The sequence below is a fragment of the Ipomoea triloba genome, chromosome 6 (assembly GCF_003576645.1).
Source record: "Ipomoea triloba cultivar NCNSP0323 chromosome 6, ASM357664v1".
Taxonomy (NCBI): domain Eukaryota; kingdom Viridiplantae; phylum Streptophyta; class Magnoliopsida; order Solanales; family Convolvulaceae; genus Ipomoea; species Ipomoea triloba.
The window spans coordinates 10,038,228-10,056,480 of NC_044921.1; the positions used below are offsets into that span (position 1 = coordinate 10,038,228).

The 18,253-nt window shown below is 32.7% G+C and overlaps 1 protein-coding gene across 1 annotated transcript; it reads right to left on the reverse strand.

Annotated features, from left to right (window-relative positions):
- Positions 1–4,171: 4,171 nt before the first annotated feature.
- Positions 4,172–8,710, reverse strand: LOC116022729 (protein NRT1/ PTR FAMILY 1.2-like). The gene is made up of 4 exons (XM_031263580.1): positions 8,367–8,710; positions 7,680–7,897; positions 5,839–6,383; positions 4,172–5,259 (listed from the first exon to the last, which is right to left on the reverse strand). The coding sequence occupies exons 1-4, from the start codon at positions 8,479–8,481 to the stop codon at positions 4,386–4,388; spliced, it is 1,752 nt and encodes a 583-aa protein (XP_031119440.1). The 5' UTR covers positions 8,482–8,710; the 3' UTR covers positions 4,172–4,385.
- Positions 8,711–18,253: the final 9,543 nt, after the last annotated feature.

Below are 18,253 nucleotides of genomic sequence, written 5' to 3' on the forward strand. Positions count from 1 at the left end.
ATATATATCTGTGATTAATTTGGGCCAGAATTAGGTTTTCCTCTAATCTAAATTCTACCCCATAATATTCTCGTTCAGTCCTCAACTCATCCGCATTGTCTGTATCTGTCATTCTGTTTGTTTTTTCGAGGGCCAGGCGAGGAGCTACGGACTGCTGACAGCGGAAGGCTGGAAGCGACTGGCGTCTTGCGAGCGACGTCGAGAGCAGCTGAGCTGACCGGCGAGCCACGAGGAACTAAGCAAGTCGACGGAGAGCGGAACACTACTGCATCGGCTTTCCAGATTTCGATTTTTCAAATTTTGATTGGCAATTTCCAGATTACGATCATGTTGTTTCAATCTTTTTTTACTTTAAACCTCTAATTTTAGTATTTTACATGTGTAATGTGTTTCAGTGTTTGCTGTCTACTATGCACTGTCTTGCTGATTTTGTTCAACTGTGGTTGCTTGTGTATTGTTGTTTCACTTGTTTGGTTTCAAATTTCAATTGCATATTTACATATTAATATTATGGCTCTCAGCATTAGAAAATATATATAAATCTGGCTATGAAAAACGTATGAAACAAAAAAAAAAAGAGTTACAACGATTACAAAGAGGAACATTAGATAAGTTTGTAATTAAACCACAAGTTTCTTCTGAAAATCCAAATGTTGGTGTTGATGTTGATCTTGAGAATGATAACAATGTGGATAACAATATTAATGAAGTAGAGAATGACAATTTGAATAATTCACCCAATAATGAAGTCAATGATGATGTTTTAAATGAAACTGAAAATTGTAATGCTGGCCAAGATTATTCATGTGAAACTTTTAGTTTGCTTGATATTTTTGATCCAAGAAATTTGGATGTACTTGATTAAAGAATGATTGATTTATTTGCAATCGAGGGTCCTAAGAGAGAGACAATTTTATTGTAAAAGGTCATAAAGATATGTTTTCTAAGCGGTTTACTGCAAATTTGTTTACTAGGGTCTTATCAAATGGAGAAAGATGTGATAGAGAATGGCTAGTGTACTCAAAAGAGCTTGATAGAGTTTTTTATTTTTGTTGCAAAATCTTTAAAAATGGTATTGGTAAAGGTCAATTAACAAATGAGGGTTTCAAAGATTGGGCTCATATTGGAGAAAGACTCGGAGAACATGAGACATGTATGAAGCATATTAAAAATATGACGACTTGGTATGATTTGCATCTAAAGTTTAAAACAAATCAAACCATTGACTATTTTCTTTTCATTGTTGATCAAGCCATTGTTTCTCTTAAGAATAGATTTGAGCAATTTCAAAAGTATGAGCAAATATTTGATTTCTTGTTTAATTCTGACAGGTTAAGTTCTTTAGATGATATGAGTTTGAAGTCTTGTTGTAGTCATCTTGAAAATGCTCTTACGCATAATAGACATTCAGATATTAATGGGGATGAGTTGTATGTGGAGTTAAAACTAAGAAGAGAGTTATATGGACATGAAAAAAGACCCATTGAAATTTTGAAAGATTTGAAACTGTTTGATTGTTATCCTAATACGATTATTTCATACAGAATTTTATTAACTATTCCTGTTACTGTTGCATCTACCGAAAGAAGTTTTTCCAAGTTGAAATTGTTGAATTCCTACTCACGCTCTACAATGTCACAAGAACAACTTAATGGATTAGCGATGATATCTATTGAAAATGATCTTTTGGATAAAGTAGATCATGAAGAGTTGATCGATAAATTTGCGTCAAAGAATGCTAGAAGGACATATCTTTTTAAATAAAAGATCTCTAGTTTGTAATATGTTTTTTGAATACTATTGACTATGTTACAATGTAGTATCTAGTTTGCAATATGTTATAATTTTATTTATAATAAACAAAGTTTGAATTTGTTTTAGCTTTTTTTGCATTTTTCTCTTCGCAATTTATTTATATTTTGATAAGTCCTCACTTATTTACCAGCACAGGGCCACGCAAATAAAAAAAACTAGTCCTGTATACTAGGGAATATTCATGAATAGAAAACAAAGTTCCTTCTTTATAAAGATGACGCACGAAAGATCAAGAGATTAAGGTTATAACCCTTCTTTTATTAAATCATAAGTATAGAGAGATCATAGTAACATAACATTTTAAAATATCATATACTATTAATACTCTCACCCTCAGGAAAATAATAGTACTCATCATAATACTGGAGGAAACTCATTCATTTCATCGATCTCATCATATCTCATAGGAGGGGGAGGTTATGTCTTCACCATATGTGAACGACTCTAATCCGGGCTCAGCAACTCTCCACTGGCCTAATAAACTACTCCCCCCTCAAAGGGAGGAGGATAAATCACACAAGGGTGAATGCTCCATAGGAGACCCAGTCCCGAAGGCATCTCCCTATCATAATCAATCTCATACGTTGGAAACAGTACCGCTACCTTTAGTGTGCATACCCCTAACTGAGATTCCAAGCCCAGCGAGTAATAGCTTAAAGCCCTAAAGTGAACCCAGAATTTTTCTACCAAACCACTTTTCTCATCATAACATAAACTCCAAAAGGATCCTCCGTCCAGTTGGGTATCATCTCATCATTTCTACCGAAAAGATCAGTTGTCCAGACGGGCCCTCTAAAAATATAGGTTTTCCTCACATTCAATATATACGGATACATATACTCATCATAGAACTTCTCTTTTATATAGGGTAGGCTACACAACATTTGTAAAATTATGTGATTACTTTCTAACTATACTTAAAATCCCTAGATGATGAGGCGAGGATTTGCAGTTCGTATTATGTGACCCATGTCCTAATTAATCAAGAAACTCCAGAGTTCTTGGAGTTTATGGAATGTTATTATTTTTCCATCCTTAGTATTTTAATGTACTGTTAAAATTGTTATCTTACACCATTTTATCTTCTTTTTTTTTTTCCTTCTTTTTTTTTTTAGTTTAAGTCTTTGTGGTGAGCAAACCCCTATGAGAGCATTGCATCATTTTCCAGTCTGAGTTACGATAGAATGATGGAGTATTCTACAAGTGGTTCTCAAGATATGTGGACCATCACTGAGATTTACTAAATGAGAGAGGCATTTTTTGTTTGAAACTAATTCTTTTTATAATTAGATACATCAAAACCTTCTTTAAAAGCTTATGTATGCAATTTATATTCCTTATGCATACTTATATAGTTATATTCATTCTAAATGTGTTTATGTTATAGTATGATGACTACTGGGTTGCAGCTAGAATTGTTGGTATAGAGGGTTCTACTGACTAGTGTTACAGTTCCTGCAAATCGACTGGTGTTTAATCACGGTCAATTGTACGTGACTCTTTTTCGAGTCACCCATCCTGATGGCCTGAACGTGTTAGTGCTAGACGAGAATGTACAAGATTCTGTTAGTACTACCAATGTCATCTACAAAGAGATTTTTAATAATGTATAATTCGAATTGGTGATATTATACCTTTTTTTCAAAGAGAAAATTTGTCCAACTTATACAAATCCTAAACACTTATAATAAATCCTCAAAGTTTTAGCACCAAATGCTTACATATACACATTAGCTATTAATTCAACAATTATTTGGTCAAATACATGCAAGGATAATATCACAAAACATAATCGATCAAAACCATCATTTTAATTGCACTATATAATATTTGATGTTATAATTTCTATAATTATATACTGATCAAAATATTTTTAAAATATTATAGCAAATTTATCGCAGGGGTGCAAACGCTAGTATTAATTAAGCTAAAATAAAATAAATAAAATATTTATTTATTATATTTATTTAATAAAAAATCAGTGCCCAAAAGAATAAAGGTCGGCTCCTATAACCTAATGTCTAACATTGATCGCATAGGTCTTGGCCCATTCTTAGGTTAATCTCAATATCTCCATTAGGATTCTTAGTGGTTATTGACGATGATGGAGTATTTGGTATTGGTGTCATCAAAGGTTTATTAAACTATTTTGTTATAACTGAATTTTTTTAGACAAGGGATATTTAAATATTTTTTTAATACTCTAATTTACGATTCAAAAAACATTTGAGTTTGTGCTTTCTTGTTTCAAAAATGTTTCCACATTCAAAATTTTCATAAGAATCTGATACAATTTTTCTCAAGGGCAATAGCAGCAATGTTTTTGCCCTAACTCAAGTAAAATAGAATTTGAAAGTTAAGTTGAAACTACAATATATCATCATCTTATTATAATTATCAATATGATAGTGCAGCAAATTTAGTACACGTACAGGCTGATACTACAACTAAATAAACTACAAACTAACCAAAATTTACTTATCCATTATGGCCGGGCATATACATGGCAATCTTATATGTAATGATAGATTTATAGGGGATATGAAGGCTTTAAATTGCTTACTACTAGTTTAGGACGCCTCTACTTCTACAACAGCGTTTAGGTCATTCTCTCCCCGGCAGGGGCCATAAGCCCGGCTACAAAACAAGAAAAGCAACATATTAGCCATGCTTAACCCGGCAAGAATCCAGTTGTAGTAGTCGTAGTGACCCTTGTTTATGTTGCTGGATATCCAGCTCCCGCTTTCACCTCCTTCAGTCATGTCGTTGATAGCACTCATCAGAAAGCTGGCCGCCACGCTCCCTGCAGCGGAGCCTAGTCCGAGAAGATTGGACGCTATGCTCGCCATGCTTTGGGGGAACTCTGATACGAAGAACTCGTTTTGAGCAACTGCATTCATGGCCTCTGCAAAGCCTACAAGCATCAAGTGCGGCACTAGCCACAATACTGACATCTTGATTATGCCCTCTGGCTCCTCCGAGTATCCTTCCTTATTTGCAAGGCTTCGCCTAACAGTCTCCACAACAGCTGCCACCACCACGGACAGGAAAGATACAAAGATCCCACATCCCATTCTTGTCTTCGTACTGAAACGAACCGGCTTTCTCATGACTCTCGAAGCAATGGGTATAATAGCTCGTTCGTATAACACAAACCAAATTACCACAGCAACGAATGCGAAAATTGCCAAGGAGCCTACTGGAATTTCAAAGCTCGAGCCTATTATATGGCGATCCACAGTGGTGGCTTGAAGGGTGTCAAAAGAACCTTGGCAGATATTTATGCTCATTATAACACCAGTAACCCAGATTGGGATAACCTTTAGGATTGCTTTCAGCTCCTCTACTTGATCTACTGTACAAAGACTCCATGGATCTGCTGCTTTTCCATCTGAGTTCAAGTCTTGATGGGGGTCTTGTATGATGCAAGCTTTATTAAGAAACCTATATATAATCAATGATTTAAATGTAAGGGTGTATTTGTTTCAAACATTAGAATCAGAATAGTAATGTAAATCAGATACTTGGTATTTAGTAATGGTACCGTGAAGAATAGAGCTTTTAGCATTTTTAGTTCAGGAGTATTTTGTCACTAACAACTTTAATTCACTACTCTCAAAACTTACATAATTGGTCCACCAATATCATTATCTTAGCGAAATGTCCTTCCACTGAAATTTATGTCTATTTTTCACTGAAAAAAATAATATAGCAAGGGTAAAATTGTCTTTTTCTTTTCTATTGACCAAAATAAATAATAATAAAAATCTGTCCAGAAAAGCAATTAGATGATCATTAATGGTGGTAAAAGGAAAAGACAGTTTTACCCTTGCTATAAGGGGAAATATTTTTCCCTAGTGAAAAATGAATATAATGGAGATTTAATCACAGGAAGGACCATTTATATATGGCTAGCTATATGCTAAGAAAATGATACTAGGATTCATTTTTCAAAGTAATAGATCAATATTATTACGACCGTGGGACCAAAAGTGCGAAAAGAACTCATAAAATGGATCTTACCTCAGTGTTTCACTTGGGAGACGTAACATGGTACCTTCTTGATGGTATGTTATACCTCCATTGCCAGATGAAAGCAGGAGACTTCTCTTTCTGTAAGAAGCTACAATCACTTGAATTAACCCTGTGATTAAGCTTCCTTTGGGCTTTGGTTTCACATAGAAAGGGGAACCCAGAAAGATTAAAACAGCAGCACAGAGCATAAGCAAAAGAAGAACTCCAAAGCCGATCTCCCACCCCATGTTCTCTTGGATATAAACCAGACAAGTCATGGCAACGAGGGCCGACACTATTGTAATAGCATAGTACCAGCCAAAGTATCTCTCCATCTTTACACCCTCATTCTTCCGGATATTCTTTAACTGATCAACACCAAACGCCAATGAAGAAGATTTTACCCCTCCAGAACCAATGGACACAAGAATAAAAGAGGTAAACAAAAGAAAAAGTTGGACCGCTGTTGCAGAACTGCAAGTGTTGTTTGAATCCAAGCAAGGAGGGGGCCTTGCTTGCGGTATAACAGTTGTTAGCCAAAAGAGAAACATTCCCTACAAAATATGGGTTTCATCGTCCAAGACACTTTAGTTCTATGCCTGCAACAAAAAGCCTTTTCTACTAGTGGCATTATGATTGAAGAAAATTTAAGCACTAAGGGAAAATAAGAACCAGATTCATAAAAGCTGACAATTAAGTAGAGTTTTCATGCAATGCATCAACTAACAAACAAATCCAATAGTAAACAATTTTCGTATCACGTGTGTAAAGAATGTGGGTATCAATTGGAATGAAGTTCCAAGAGTTCGAGAATAACATAACATTCCAGCAAAACAACATACAGTCTAATCAAAGGAAAACTTGACTACTCAGAGAATTTGTGGTCAAAATAAAAAAGAAAAAAAAGAAAGAAGAACCACAATGAATCAGTGTAACTGGATAAAGACAATTAAATGGTTTTGCGTGACTTTCTTTCACTTCTAGGGATAGATTTGAAGCTGCTGTAATAAAACCTAGCTTGTGTCAAAAAGTTGCCTAAATATTTAAAATCTAGCTTATTTATCAAAAGAAAAAAGGAAAAAAAAAAAAAAAAAAAAAAAGGAGAGAGACCCTATGTGCTTCTGACATTCTACCAACAAATATATGTACAAAAGTTCATTAGCTGTATTGACAATGACTTTGCCCCTAAAATTTATCCCTTGATGTTTACAATAGACCAATGTAACATAGCTTTCATCACCCATTACTCCAGAAGTGCCTTATCATATCAATGGCCCAAAGGATAATTGCCCAAAGGATAATTCCACCTTCCACTCACCACACAAAGGAGAACAAAAACTGGGGTAACCCATACAACATGACTAAGGGTACAAACTTGTAAACAAAATGTCACAAGTTTGAATCCTATCTCTCTTGGTTTGAGTTGATAAGCTATGGGCAACCTAGGCTGGTTTATCTCCTTGCGGTCCTTTGCCGACTAGGACCACCAAACAGGTTTACCCAATGCTACCATCAGGTAGTGGCTGTGGGTTTCCCCTCCTTAAGGAAAACAAAAACTCATTGCCAGGACTTCGGAAAAGTAAAATCAGAGCTTATATCTTATTTTCTAAATAATGTCCTTTTCTTGTTTAAAGAAGTGTAAATGCTTTAAAATAGTCAAAGTGTCAATAAATAAGCAATTAATGTACATAATTATCAACATTGAATCCTGCATCCTAGTGAAATTAGTAAAGCTAGCCAGAAATTAAACTGTAAGAACATATAAAACCACAATAACTGGCTGTGTAAAAATGTAAAATATGCTTGATTATGCAGTTCAGAAACTATAAGAATTAACTGAAAACTTTTACCACAAGGCTAATAACAGATCCCATTGTAATTATTTGAAACCGGCCCACAAAAGAATCTGCCATAAAAGCTCCGATAACAGGGGTGATATTAGAAGCTGCATTCCACCAATACAGTACATTGGATCCACTAGCCATATCCATTTGATACTCCCTCATCAGATACAGAATCATGTTGGGAGCTAACCCACTAGTCACCATATTGGTCAATGCCAAATTTCCTATCCATGACCAGAGCATACAAAAACCACAAAATTACAACAAGATAAAAACCAGTTCAAGATTCATTATTGCTACCAAAATTATTATACAACTCCATGTTCAAATTAACAAGCTATGTGAACCGGCGGTACCCAAGAAAATCAAGCGCTTACCCCGCCAAAAGTTATAGTTAGTAGTAGCAGAGGGCAACTTTATTTCCTTATAGACCGTCGTCGCATTGTTTGAGACATTGAGTGATGGACTTGACCCTAAGTCTATTATAGGCCTCCATCTAACAATTTCCTAACCACCCGGTGTTATACTTGGTCTTTACCTGCCTCTGCCAATAATTCTCCAACCATTGGTGCTAGATTTGGCCTTTACTGGCTTATGCCCAACACTACCCCAATTTTTGAACGCATACATATCTATGAACTGATCAGGGCTATTTAGAAAGAAAAGAGCTAAGGAGAAGAAAAATTATATTACCAGCAATGAAGGGCAGAGTTCTTAAGCCACCACCCTGAGGCTGAGGAGCGGAAGTCTCCAAGAGAGGCTGCTGCTCACCGGCCATCTCCCCCTTTTCGTCTGAGAAATTTTCCATGGCAACAGTGACACAAATTCACTGGGTTCCACTCGATCTTCAGAAGAAGAAGAAGAGAGTAGAAACGATGATTAGTCTTATCTTTTTTTAGTATATGCACTTGTGCAGTGTCAGCGGCATGAGCCTGTATAAACATAAAACATCGCGATGAATTTTAGGAAGGAAATGACAAAAATACCACCACACCAGCCATTGCCCAAGCGCCCAACAACTTAACTGAGGCCCACATGATGGATTGGATGGAAGCTATATAAGGCCATTCCCATAAAAGACATTTTGTGGAGATTTTAGAATAGTGGGGAGTATTTGCTCAAAAAAAAAAAAAAGAATAGTGGGGAGTATTTAAAAAATGTGAAGGGTAGGATTTTTGTGAATTTTCCCTCTGGGTGGGGATTTTGGTAGTAGTGTTAGGGCTCACTTTGGAGCAGATAAGCTGCGCTTCATGTGCATGAGGTGCAGATTCCGCATGTGTGTGTGTGTATATATATATATATATATATATATATATATATATATATAGTTTTTTATTTTGTTTTTTTTTTCTTTTTCTTTGTTTCTCTACTCTCATTTTCTCTTTCCTAATCACACATAAAAAAATTCTTTAAAAACCACACCAAAATCTCCATTATTAAGGAAAGTTTGATATGGCAAATTATTTTGTGGACCCGGACCCACTTTGCCAAGTAGGTCTAGTTTCAAAATACACAACTTAGATACTGAATATTCAAAATTTATATACTAAATATTCACAATTTACATACTTAACATTCAGTATGTAAATTGTGACAGGTCCACCATACAATGTGGACCCACGTCCATGGTATAACTATTGGTATAATACGGAGTAGTACTATTATACTAATTTGCAAATTATTATGCGGACCATGGTTCACACAAATACTGTGTGAACCATAAAAAATGGTACATCTATATATATATATATATATATATATATATATATATATATATACTAGTTTTATACGTGCATTGCGCGAATGGGTTAATGCTCAATGTTTATATTTAAATAAATATTTGAAAGTATATCAATGCAAGTTTATATAGGAGAAGTTTATACATGGGTAATTGAATGTCGAATTTTTTTATTTAAATATCTAACTCAAAGTATATGAATCCAAGATAATATAGAAAATTCATTATAATTACTACTAAAATAAATGTTTGCAACCTTGTAAAATCGATAGTCTAAATATTTGGTCTAAAAATGATAGTCTAAATAAATACTACTTTTAATTTGAATTTTTCTAAGTGTTCTTAATTCTCTTTTGAGTAATATTGCCATTGTCTTCATCTTTACTATTTGTTCTCTTCCTTTTTGTTGGTAGAGTGTTATTTGCAATTTGGTTATTGTTGCAATCGTTATACCCTACACCACGGTGCACATAGCAATGTGCACCACGTACATAAAATGACGTCGTTTTGGTGTTAGTGGACGCGGACGCGAACGACATTAGGAAATTCATTATCTATAATACACATAATCATTATATAGAATACCCAGAACGTTTGCCTAGAATACACAGAATGTTTGCCCAGAATACACAGAATATTGACACAAAATACACAGAACTCATCCTCCTAACATTCGAATGCACAAACACATCACAACCTGTGTTAATAACATGAATACACAGAATATTGACACAAAATACACATAACTCATCCTCCTAAACATTCGAATGTACAAACACATCACAACATGTGTTACTAACATGAATACACATAACAGTTGCCTAGAATACACAGAACGGTTGCCTAGAATACACAGAATGATTGCCTGGAATACACAGAATGTTAACATAAATACAAAAACCGACCGAAACGGGAAACGTAATTTCCAAAAAAAAACGGATGATTAATTTACAATGCTCAAAACGACATCGTTTAGATATGTGGTGCACAGTATAATTTGCCTTATTGTTGGTAACAGAGATGACAATGTCATGCAATGAGATTATGATATAGGAGATATGGACTTTCCTTTAGGTGTTCTGCTTGGGGTTCATTTGGTTCAACCATTATTGTTGAATGAGTTATTGTGGATAAAGAAATCCCTAGTTTAAGAAAAAAAATTAAATTAATTAATAAAAATTTGAAATTTTAAAATATTATGTATTCCAAAGATATTAAAAGGTAGTTTCTCGCTTCAATTTGCTGGGTAAGGGGTTATTTGAGTACTTTCATTGTCAACAAATTCCCCAAGTAGTTAATATGATTGGTTTCAAACTATTCTTTTTAATTTTTTTCATGGTATTAAAGAAATACATATGTATCATTTTTTGGTGTAACTACTAAATAGAGTGATTCCGCTTCAATCTGTTGGGTTATTTGAGTACTCTCTTTGTCAACCAATCCCCAAGTAGTTAATATAATTAACTTCAAATTATTTTAATTTTTTTTCATAGTATTAATAAAATGCTTGGTAAATAAATATATAACATTATTTTGTACTATAACTTTGATATTTAATTACAAGATATTGTAAAAATAAGATAATGGACAATGTAATGAAATTTGAATGTAAAGAATCTTTGAATGAGAGAAAATAAAGACAATATAACTAATGAAATTATTTCTCTTATTTAATTTAATTTTTTGATAATGAATAATTTTTTCAAATAAAGGTATTGTAGACACATAATTTTAAATTAAAGAAATACATATGTATCATTTTTTGTTGTAGCTACTAATTTATTTAATTTAATAAGAGTAAAATAGGGTGACAAACTTAATTATGTCAAATTTGATTGAGATGGGATTCGAACCTAAGACCTTTCGTATAGAAATTAATGGGTAAGTTAAAACTTAACGGAATATTAACGGAGAAGAGAATATTTAACAGAAAACTTAACGGATAATCATAAAAGTAATGTTAAATTAGGTAATCTCTATTAATAATATTAATCTGAATTATCTTAATCATCTATTTGATTAAATAATTCATCTGAACCATCCATTTGATTAAATAATTTGACCGCCACTTTTCTACCCATTTTAGGTCTAACTCTCTTTGGCTCTTATTAGTATATATATATATATATATATATATTAAAACAGGAGTGTTGTTTTCTCGCACATCTTAAGAAAATAAATTTGTTTTGAAATTTGAAATTACAATCATTTTTTTACCTAATTAAATAATAACAAAAATACTATATATGTTAATTTAATTTATAGTAATGATTACCAAAAATATTTATTATACAATGAATCATGGTCTACTTTTAATTATTTAGAAGGAAAAACAAAATGAATTTATTAATATTTCACTGAAAATATATTCAACAATTATATTTTTATAATTATATTTCTTTTTAATCATATGGAAATTAATATTAAAATTTTATGAACGAAAAGGAAATGAATATTACACGGAAATCTGTTGTTAATATTTTCTTATTAATTGGCAAGGAATCAGGCCAATTAATTGACAATTACCAGGAAAAAGGAATGGAAAACAATATTAATTCTTTTGATGAAGGAAAAAGGAAATGAATATACTCAAAATAAAATGAATATTATGAAAAGTGAAATGAATATATTAATATTTCACTGGAAATATAACACAACTTTTTCCTACGAAAAAACTAGTAACCACCAAATGAATGATTAGGTAAAAATTATAAATGAAAAATGAATGTATAATAATACTAATTATTTTTATAAAGGAAAAAGGAAATGAAATATTAGGAAAAACTAATGAACATATTAATATTTCACTGAAAATATAATACAGTTTTTCTCTACGAACAAATTAGTAACCACCAAATGAAATATTAGGAAAACATTATGAAGGAAAAAAGAATGGAAATGAATATTAATTTTTTATGAAGGAAAATGGAAATGAATATATTTATAAGGAAATGAAATATTAGGAAAAAAATGAATATATTAATATGTCACTGGAAATATAACACAACTTTTCATAAGAAAAATTAGTAACCAACAAATGAAATATTAGGAAAAAATTATGAATAAAAAAAGAATGGAAATCAATATTAATTCTTTTTATGAAGGAAAAATGAAATGAATATATTTAAAAAGAAATGAAATATTAGGAAAAACGAAATAAATATATTAATATTTCACTAGAAATATAGCATAGCTTTCTCTACAAAAGAATTAGTAACCAACAAATGAAATATTAAGAAAAAGTTATGAATGAAAAAGGAAGGACAATTAATAATTCTTTTTATAAAGGAAAAAAGAAATGAATATATTCAAAAGGAAATTAAAATATTAGAAAAAATGAAATGAATATATTAATATTTCATTGGAAATATAATCGGCAATTATATTATTATAATTATATTAATTAAATATTAATTAAATTAATTAATTATATTAATTATTAATTATATTAATAAATACTACTCCATAAGCATGGGAACATGCTCTTTTTAGTCGTACAGTTAACCAAAACTCCCTCTGAAAACAGCTAACTTATCACATAATTAATATTTATTAACTAGACTAGAAGGTTGAGCAATTCTCTCACTAACTTTAGATGTCTTTGATCAAATTAATTAGTACACGTGTGACATGAACACTGCAGAAGGTCGAACATATTTAATATATAATAATAATTTTTGTATATACGAATTGATATTCCTATTAATGAAAAATAATTAATTTAGTGTAATTGACTAATAATAATTGCCTAATATTAATTATGGTAATTAAGCTAAATATTGGTCGTTGAATTTATTTTTATACTCTGTAATAATTAAAGTTAAATTATTTCTCATTTTTCCATATTTATTTTTTTAATAATATAATTGCTTAAGTTATACGGAGTATTAAATATCGATCTTTTAAAGATAGTTGTAAACAAACAAGTCATATATTATTCAATTAATTGAGTAATACTTTTTCACTAATTTTATAATCAAATAAATGTACATGTTCAATATTAGATTTTTAAAAATAATTTTATCTTTAATTTTATTATCTAAATAAATAATGAAAAAAATTTTCCGTGAATCGCACGGGTAATTGGACAATTATTTGCTCTAATTCATACAAAGAAAACATCAGAAAACATAATCAATCCAACCAATTTCATTAGTTGCGCTATATAATATTCAATGTTATAATTTATATAATTGTATATCGATCCAAATATTCTTAAAATATGATAATAAATTCATTCCGTGCAACGCACGAGCGAAAATACTAGTATATATATTAAGACAAAAGTGTTGATTTCCCGCACATCTTAAGAAAATACAATCATTTTTTTTACCTAATTAAATAATAACAAAAATACTATATATGTTAGTTTAATTTATAGTAATGATTACCAAAAATATTTATTATGCAATGAATCATGGTCTACTTTTAAGACACACACACACACATATATATATATATATATATAAACAGAAATGTTGTTTTCCCGCCCATCCTAAGAAAATACTTCTGTTTTGAAATTTAAAATTACAATCATTTTTTTACCTAATTAAATAATAACAAAAATACTATGCATGTTAATTTAATTTATAGTAATGATTACCTAATATATTTATTATACCCTGAATCATGGTCTACTTTTAAGATACACTAAATTAATGCTCAGTATATTCTTTTTCAACTTAAGTTCAATTTTTTTTATATATACAAATAAAATTAATATATAAAAAATATATCAATAAAAAATTCTAATTAAAAACTTTTTAATAACACCTATATTGATATTTATTAAATTAACATACAATTATATATTTTTTTTGTTAGACTATGAGGTGTCTTGGACAGGCCCTAACTCATAGGAGGCACCTTTAAGCCCATACCATACTCAGCCTAATCCCCATTCGCACTGGGCCGGCCCAATTAAGGGGCAAAGTGGCGGCCCAATTAAGGGGCAAAGTGCTGGCCATATTGTTTTTCCATACAAGAGGGGGTTCGAACTCCTGACCTCTCTTAAGGGACAAGAATATTCTGCCACTCACGCCAACCAAGCTGGTTTAACATACAACTAGTATTTGCACCCGTGCGATGCACGGTCATTATTTTTTGTTTTTGTTAAATAATTGAATTGTGAAAAAGTATGAATTAAATTAAGAAAATTTGACTACATTCAATAGGAATAAAATTACAAATTATTAAAAATTTCTTTGTAAACAACATTTTGAGTAGTGTTAAGAATCTCTCTATGATCATCATTAATTACAACTTTCACACCGTCTGGATTACTAACTCTAGAAACTGCAACATTCAACTACCCATGGTTGAAAACTGACTTTTTAAGCAACAATACAACATGTGATAATGTCTGTTATTGACTCTTGTTGATTGTCATTGCATATGACATGACCGGAAAATATTTCCTTTGAAATTTAAAAGGAAGTATTGGATCTGAAGGCGTCAATGCCAACCTTGATATTAAGACATCTGTCCTTGCATGGTGTCTACATAGGATTTTTGCTTCAATGACATGGTTTCCTAATTTGGACACAATCAACCGTGTTCCATTACAAAGACCCAATGAATGGTCAATATTTCTCAACAGCATAATTGGAGAACCAATTTTTAATGATAGAGAATGGTTTGGTACACCTGAACACCTCAAACTATTTAAAAATTTCATCGTGTGGACTTCAGCTAATATATCAACATTTGAATCAGACTTGCACACGGAATCACAACTCAAATATGTTTGTGCCGAACCATTATTCAAACTGTTCATGTACTCATTAACATGATCGATCACATCTAGTGTTGGAGCCAATATGGCACTACTATGAAGTTGACTGGTCTCCATGTTACCGCTCCTGTATGACGGGAAAGTGCTATCAACAATGGCTGCAATAGGATCACCTTTGTATTGCAATACAAACTTTGAAGGAATGATTATATTGCACTGCCTGTCATTGTTGTCACCCAATTTACCATCACCCAATTTAACTTATGCCATAAGTCTTGAAATCTAATTGTTTTTTTTTTTTGGCATTTACCTGTTTTTTGCTTCCTTTATCTATGTTCTCTTTAAATATGCCTAAGTTGAAGTTTTTTTTTAATATTATCGGCGTATCTCTTGTTTATATATATTTTCTCTAGTCTGTGCTCGCTTTATCTGTTTTTGAACTTGTTTTGCTTGATTTGCTTGTATCCGTGCCAGAGTGATTCTATGTGTTTCTCTGAATTGGTGTTTGAATCTGATTTTAATATTCTTTTTGTGACTTTGTGTGTGCGCTTCTGTGCTATCCAATTTGAATGTATGCCTAAATTTGCTTTATCTGAATGTGTTTAGTGTTTTTATGCGCTGTGTTTGACCCGATTGACAATTTTTTTGCAATTGTGACTATAAGTGTTTTTTATATTAATTGTTGAATTGTCTTCTAGTTCTGGGTTTCTCGTTTCTTTTTTACTTATGCAGGTTCATGTAACAACTTCAAGAAAATTTTGGGCCGAAGCAGTTCATACCTCTTGCCACACTATCAACAGAGTTTATCTTCGTCTTGGGACAAACAAAACTTCGTATGAAATTTGGAAAGGTAAGAATCCTAATCTCAAATTCTTCCATTTTTTTGGTTCACGGTGTTTTATTTTGAAGGATAGAACTTCCACGGCAAAGTTTGAACCAAAAGGCAACGAGGGTATATTATTAGGTTATTCATACAATAGCCGTGCTTATCGAGTTTATAACAAAGTCACAAAAGTCATTATGGAATCTGAAAATGTCGTGGTGGATGATCAACCAGAAGATATATTTGAAATACCCCGATCTCAACTGGACTACTCCACAAATAAGCCAGAATCTCCAGAAGCAGCGTCAGAACCCTCTACACCTAATACGGGTGCGATCCAGGTCTATAATCCAGAAACAACTCCAGGAACTGCTCTAGACGCTCCAACACGCATACAAAGGAATCATCCAGTACAGAACATCATTGGAGATCCCAGCTCTGGAGTTAGAACTCGAGGGAGAAAACGTGATTATCTTGAACTTGCAGGGTACGCATGTTACACGTCGAAAATCGAACCAAAGAATGTAAAGGAAGCATTACAGGACGAACACTGGATCAAGGCCATGCAGGAAGAACTCGGCCAATATTAAAGAAATAAGGTATGAAATCTTGTCCCTAAACCTCACGGTGTTAATGTTGTAGGTACAAAATGGATATTTCGAAAGATGACAGGCTTTGTAGGCAACATTGCTCGGAACAAAGCCAGGCTGGTAGAAAAAGGATACTCCCAAATTGAAGGCATCAACTATGATGAAACTTTTTGCTCCTGTAGCTCGCCTTGAATCTATACGTCTTCTACTATCGATTGCCTGTGCACTCCAAATCAAACTATATCACATGGACGTCAAAACAACATTTCTGAACGTATACCTAAATGAAGACTTTTACGTAGCTCAACCCAAAAGATTTGAAGATCCAACTCATCCTGGCTACGTATACAAGCTTGACGAAGCACTATACGGACTTAAACAGGCTCCAAGGGTATGGTATGAATGGTTGTCTCAATATCTACTCCAACATGACTACAAGAGAGGGGGAGTAAACAAAACTTTATTTATCAAAAGGTCAGATCAACCTTTTGGAGGAGCGTGTTTCTTCTCAAGTTGCAAGGGATGAAAACCCTACACAGGGTGATGAGGGCACTCCGTCAGGCTCCTCGGTCCACTAGATTGATGATCACTTTGGCATTTTTTGTGTCAAAAAAAAGGGGGAGATGAATAAAGTTAGGGGGAGCAGCTCTCTTTGGTGTTTTGGCTGCTTATTTGGTCAGCTCATTATGTTCTGGTTGACTTGAATTTGCCTTATTTGCCTTTAAGTGACTTATGTGTTTGTATATGTGTCTCTATGGCTATATGACTTCTTATGTGAAAATATGTTATGTGCTATGTGATGTTATGTGTTGTCAACCAGTCCATGATGAGTTAAGGTTTTGGGTTGTGGTTCTGAGAAAAAGCTTCTGCAGTGGTTTTCTTTTGGATGTTTCTTTATCAGATTGATGGTTGGTTATATCAAGTTTGGCTGATACAGTCCCATATAGTGTCAAACAGGGTACAACTCTCTTTGGTTGTGACTACAAATCGTCTGGGCACCCCGTCAGCTTCCAGTTCTATCTCTGGATGATCACCTTTGGCAATTCCTTTGTCGAAAAGGGGGAGTAAATATTAAGGGGGAGTGGATTATCATTGAAGTATATTATCAGAATTATTTTGAGTATCTACTATCCGTTTTTGGTATGGTCTGTCTGATCCTGGTTGAATTGGGTATAATATCCCTTGAAGATCTTTGGAAGCCTATGTCAGGTACTTCTAATACGTTATGCCTTTCTAGTTTTGCTTCATAGGCTATTCATTGTAAACAAATATACTTGAAGGCCTATTTTAATGAAATTTGGTTACATATTCCTTTGCCTCAAAAGTATATTTGTAGTTTAGGATTTTGACAAATAATTGCCAAAGGGGGAGATTGTAAGTGTACAAATGATACACATTTGTCCCACCTTTAATTGGCTTAATTATTAGTCAAAAACATAGGTTTTTTTATTAGGTGGTTTTGTCAGTTCGCTGGAACAGTTCTGGAGCAGAGCTAGCGAGCAGTCCAGTGGACGATTTTTATTCAAATCAGATTTCAGTCTTCATGATCCACATTTTGCTCAGATCTACACTTCTGGTTGAGCCTTATTTTGAGTGGTTTTCAGCTGCAAATATTGAGGGAAGATTGGTTAATAGTTTGGCTATAAATATAGCTCAAACTCATGGGATTTTACACACGCTCAACTACAATTCTAA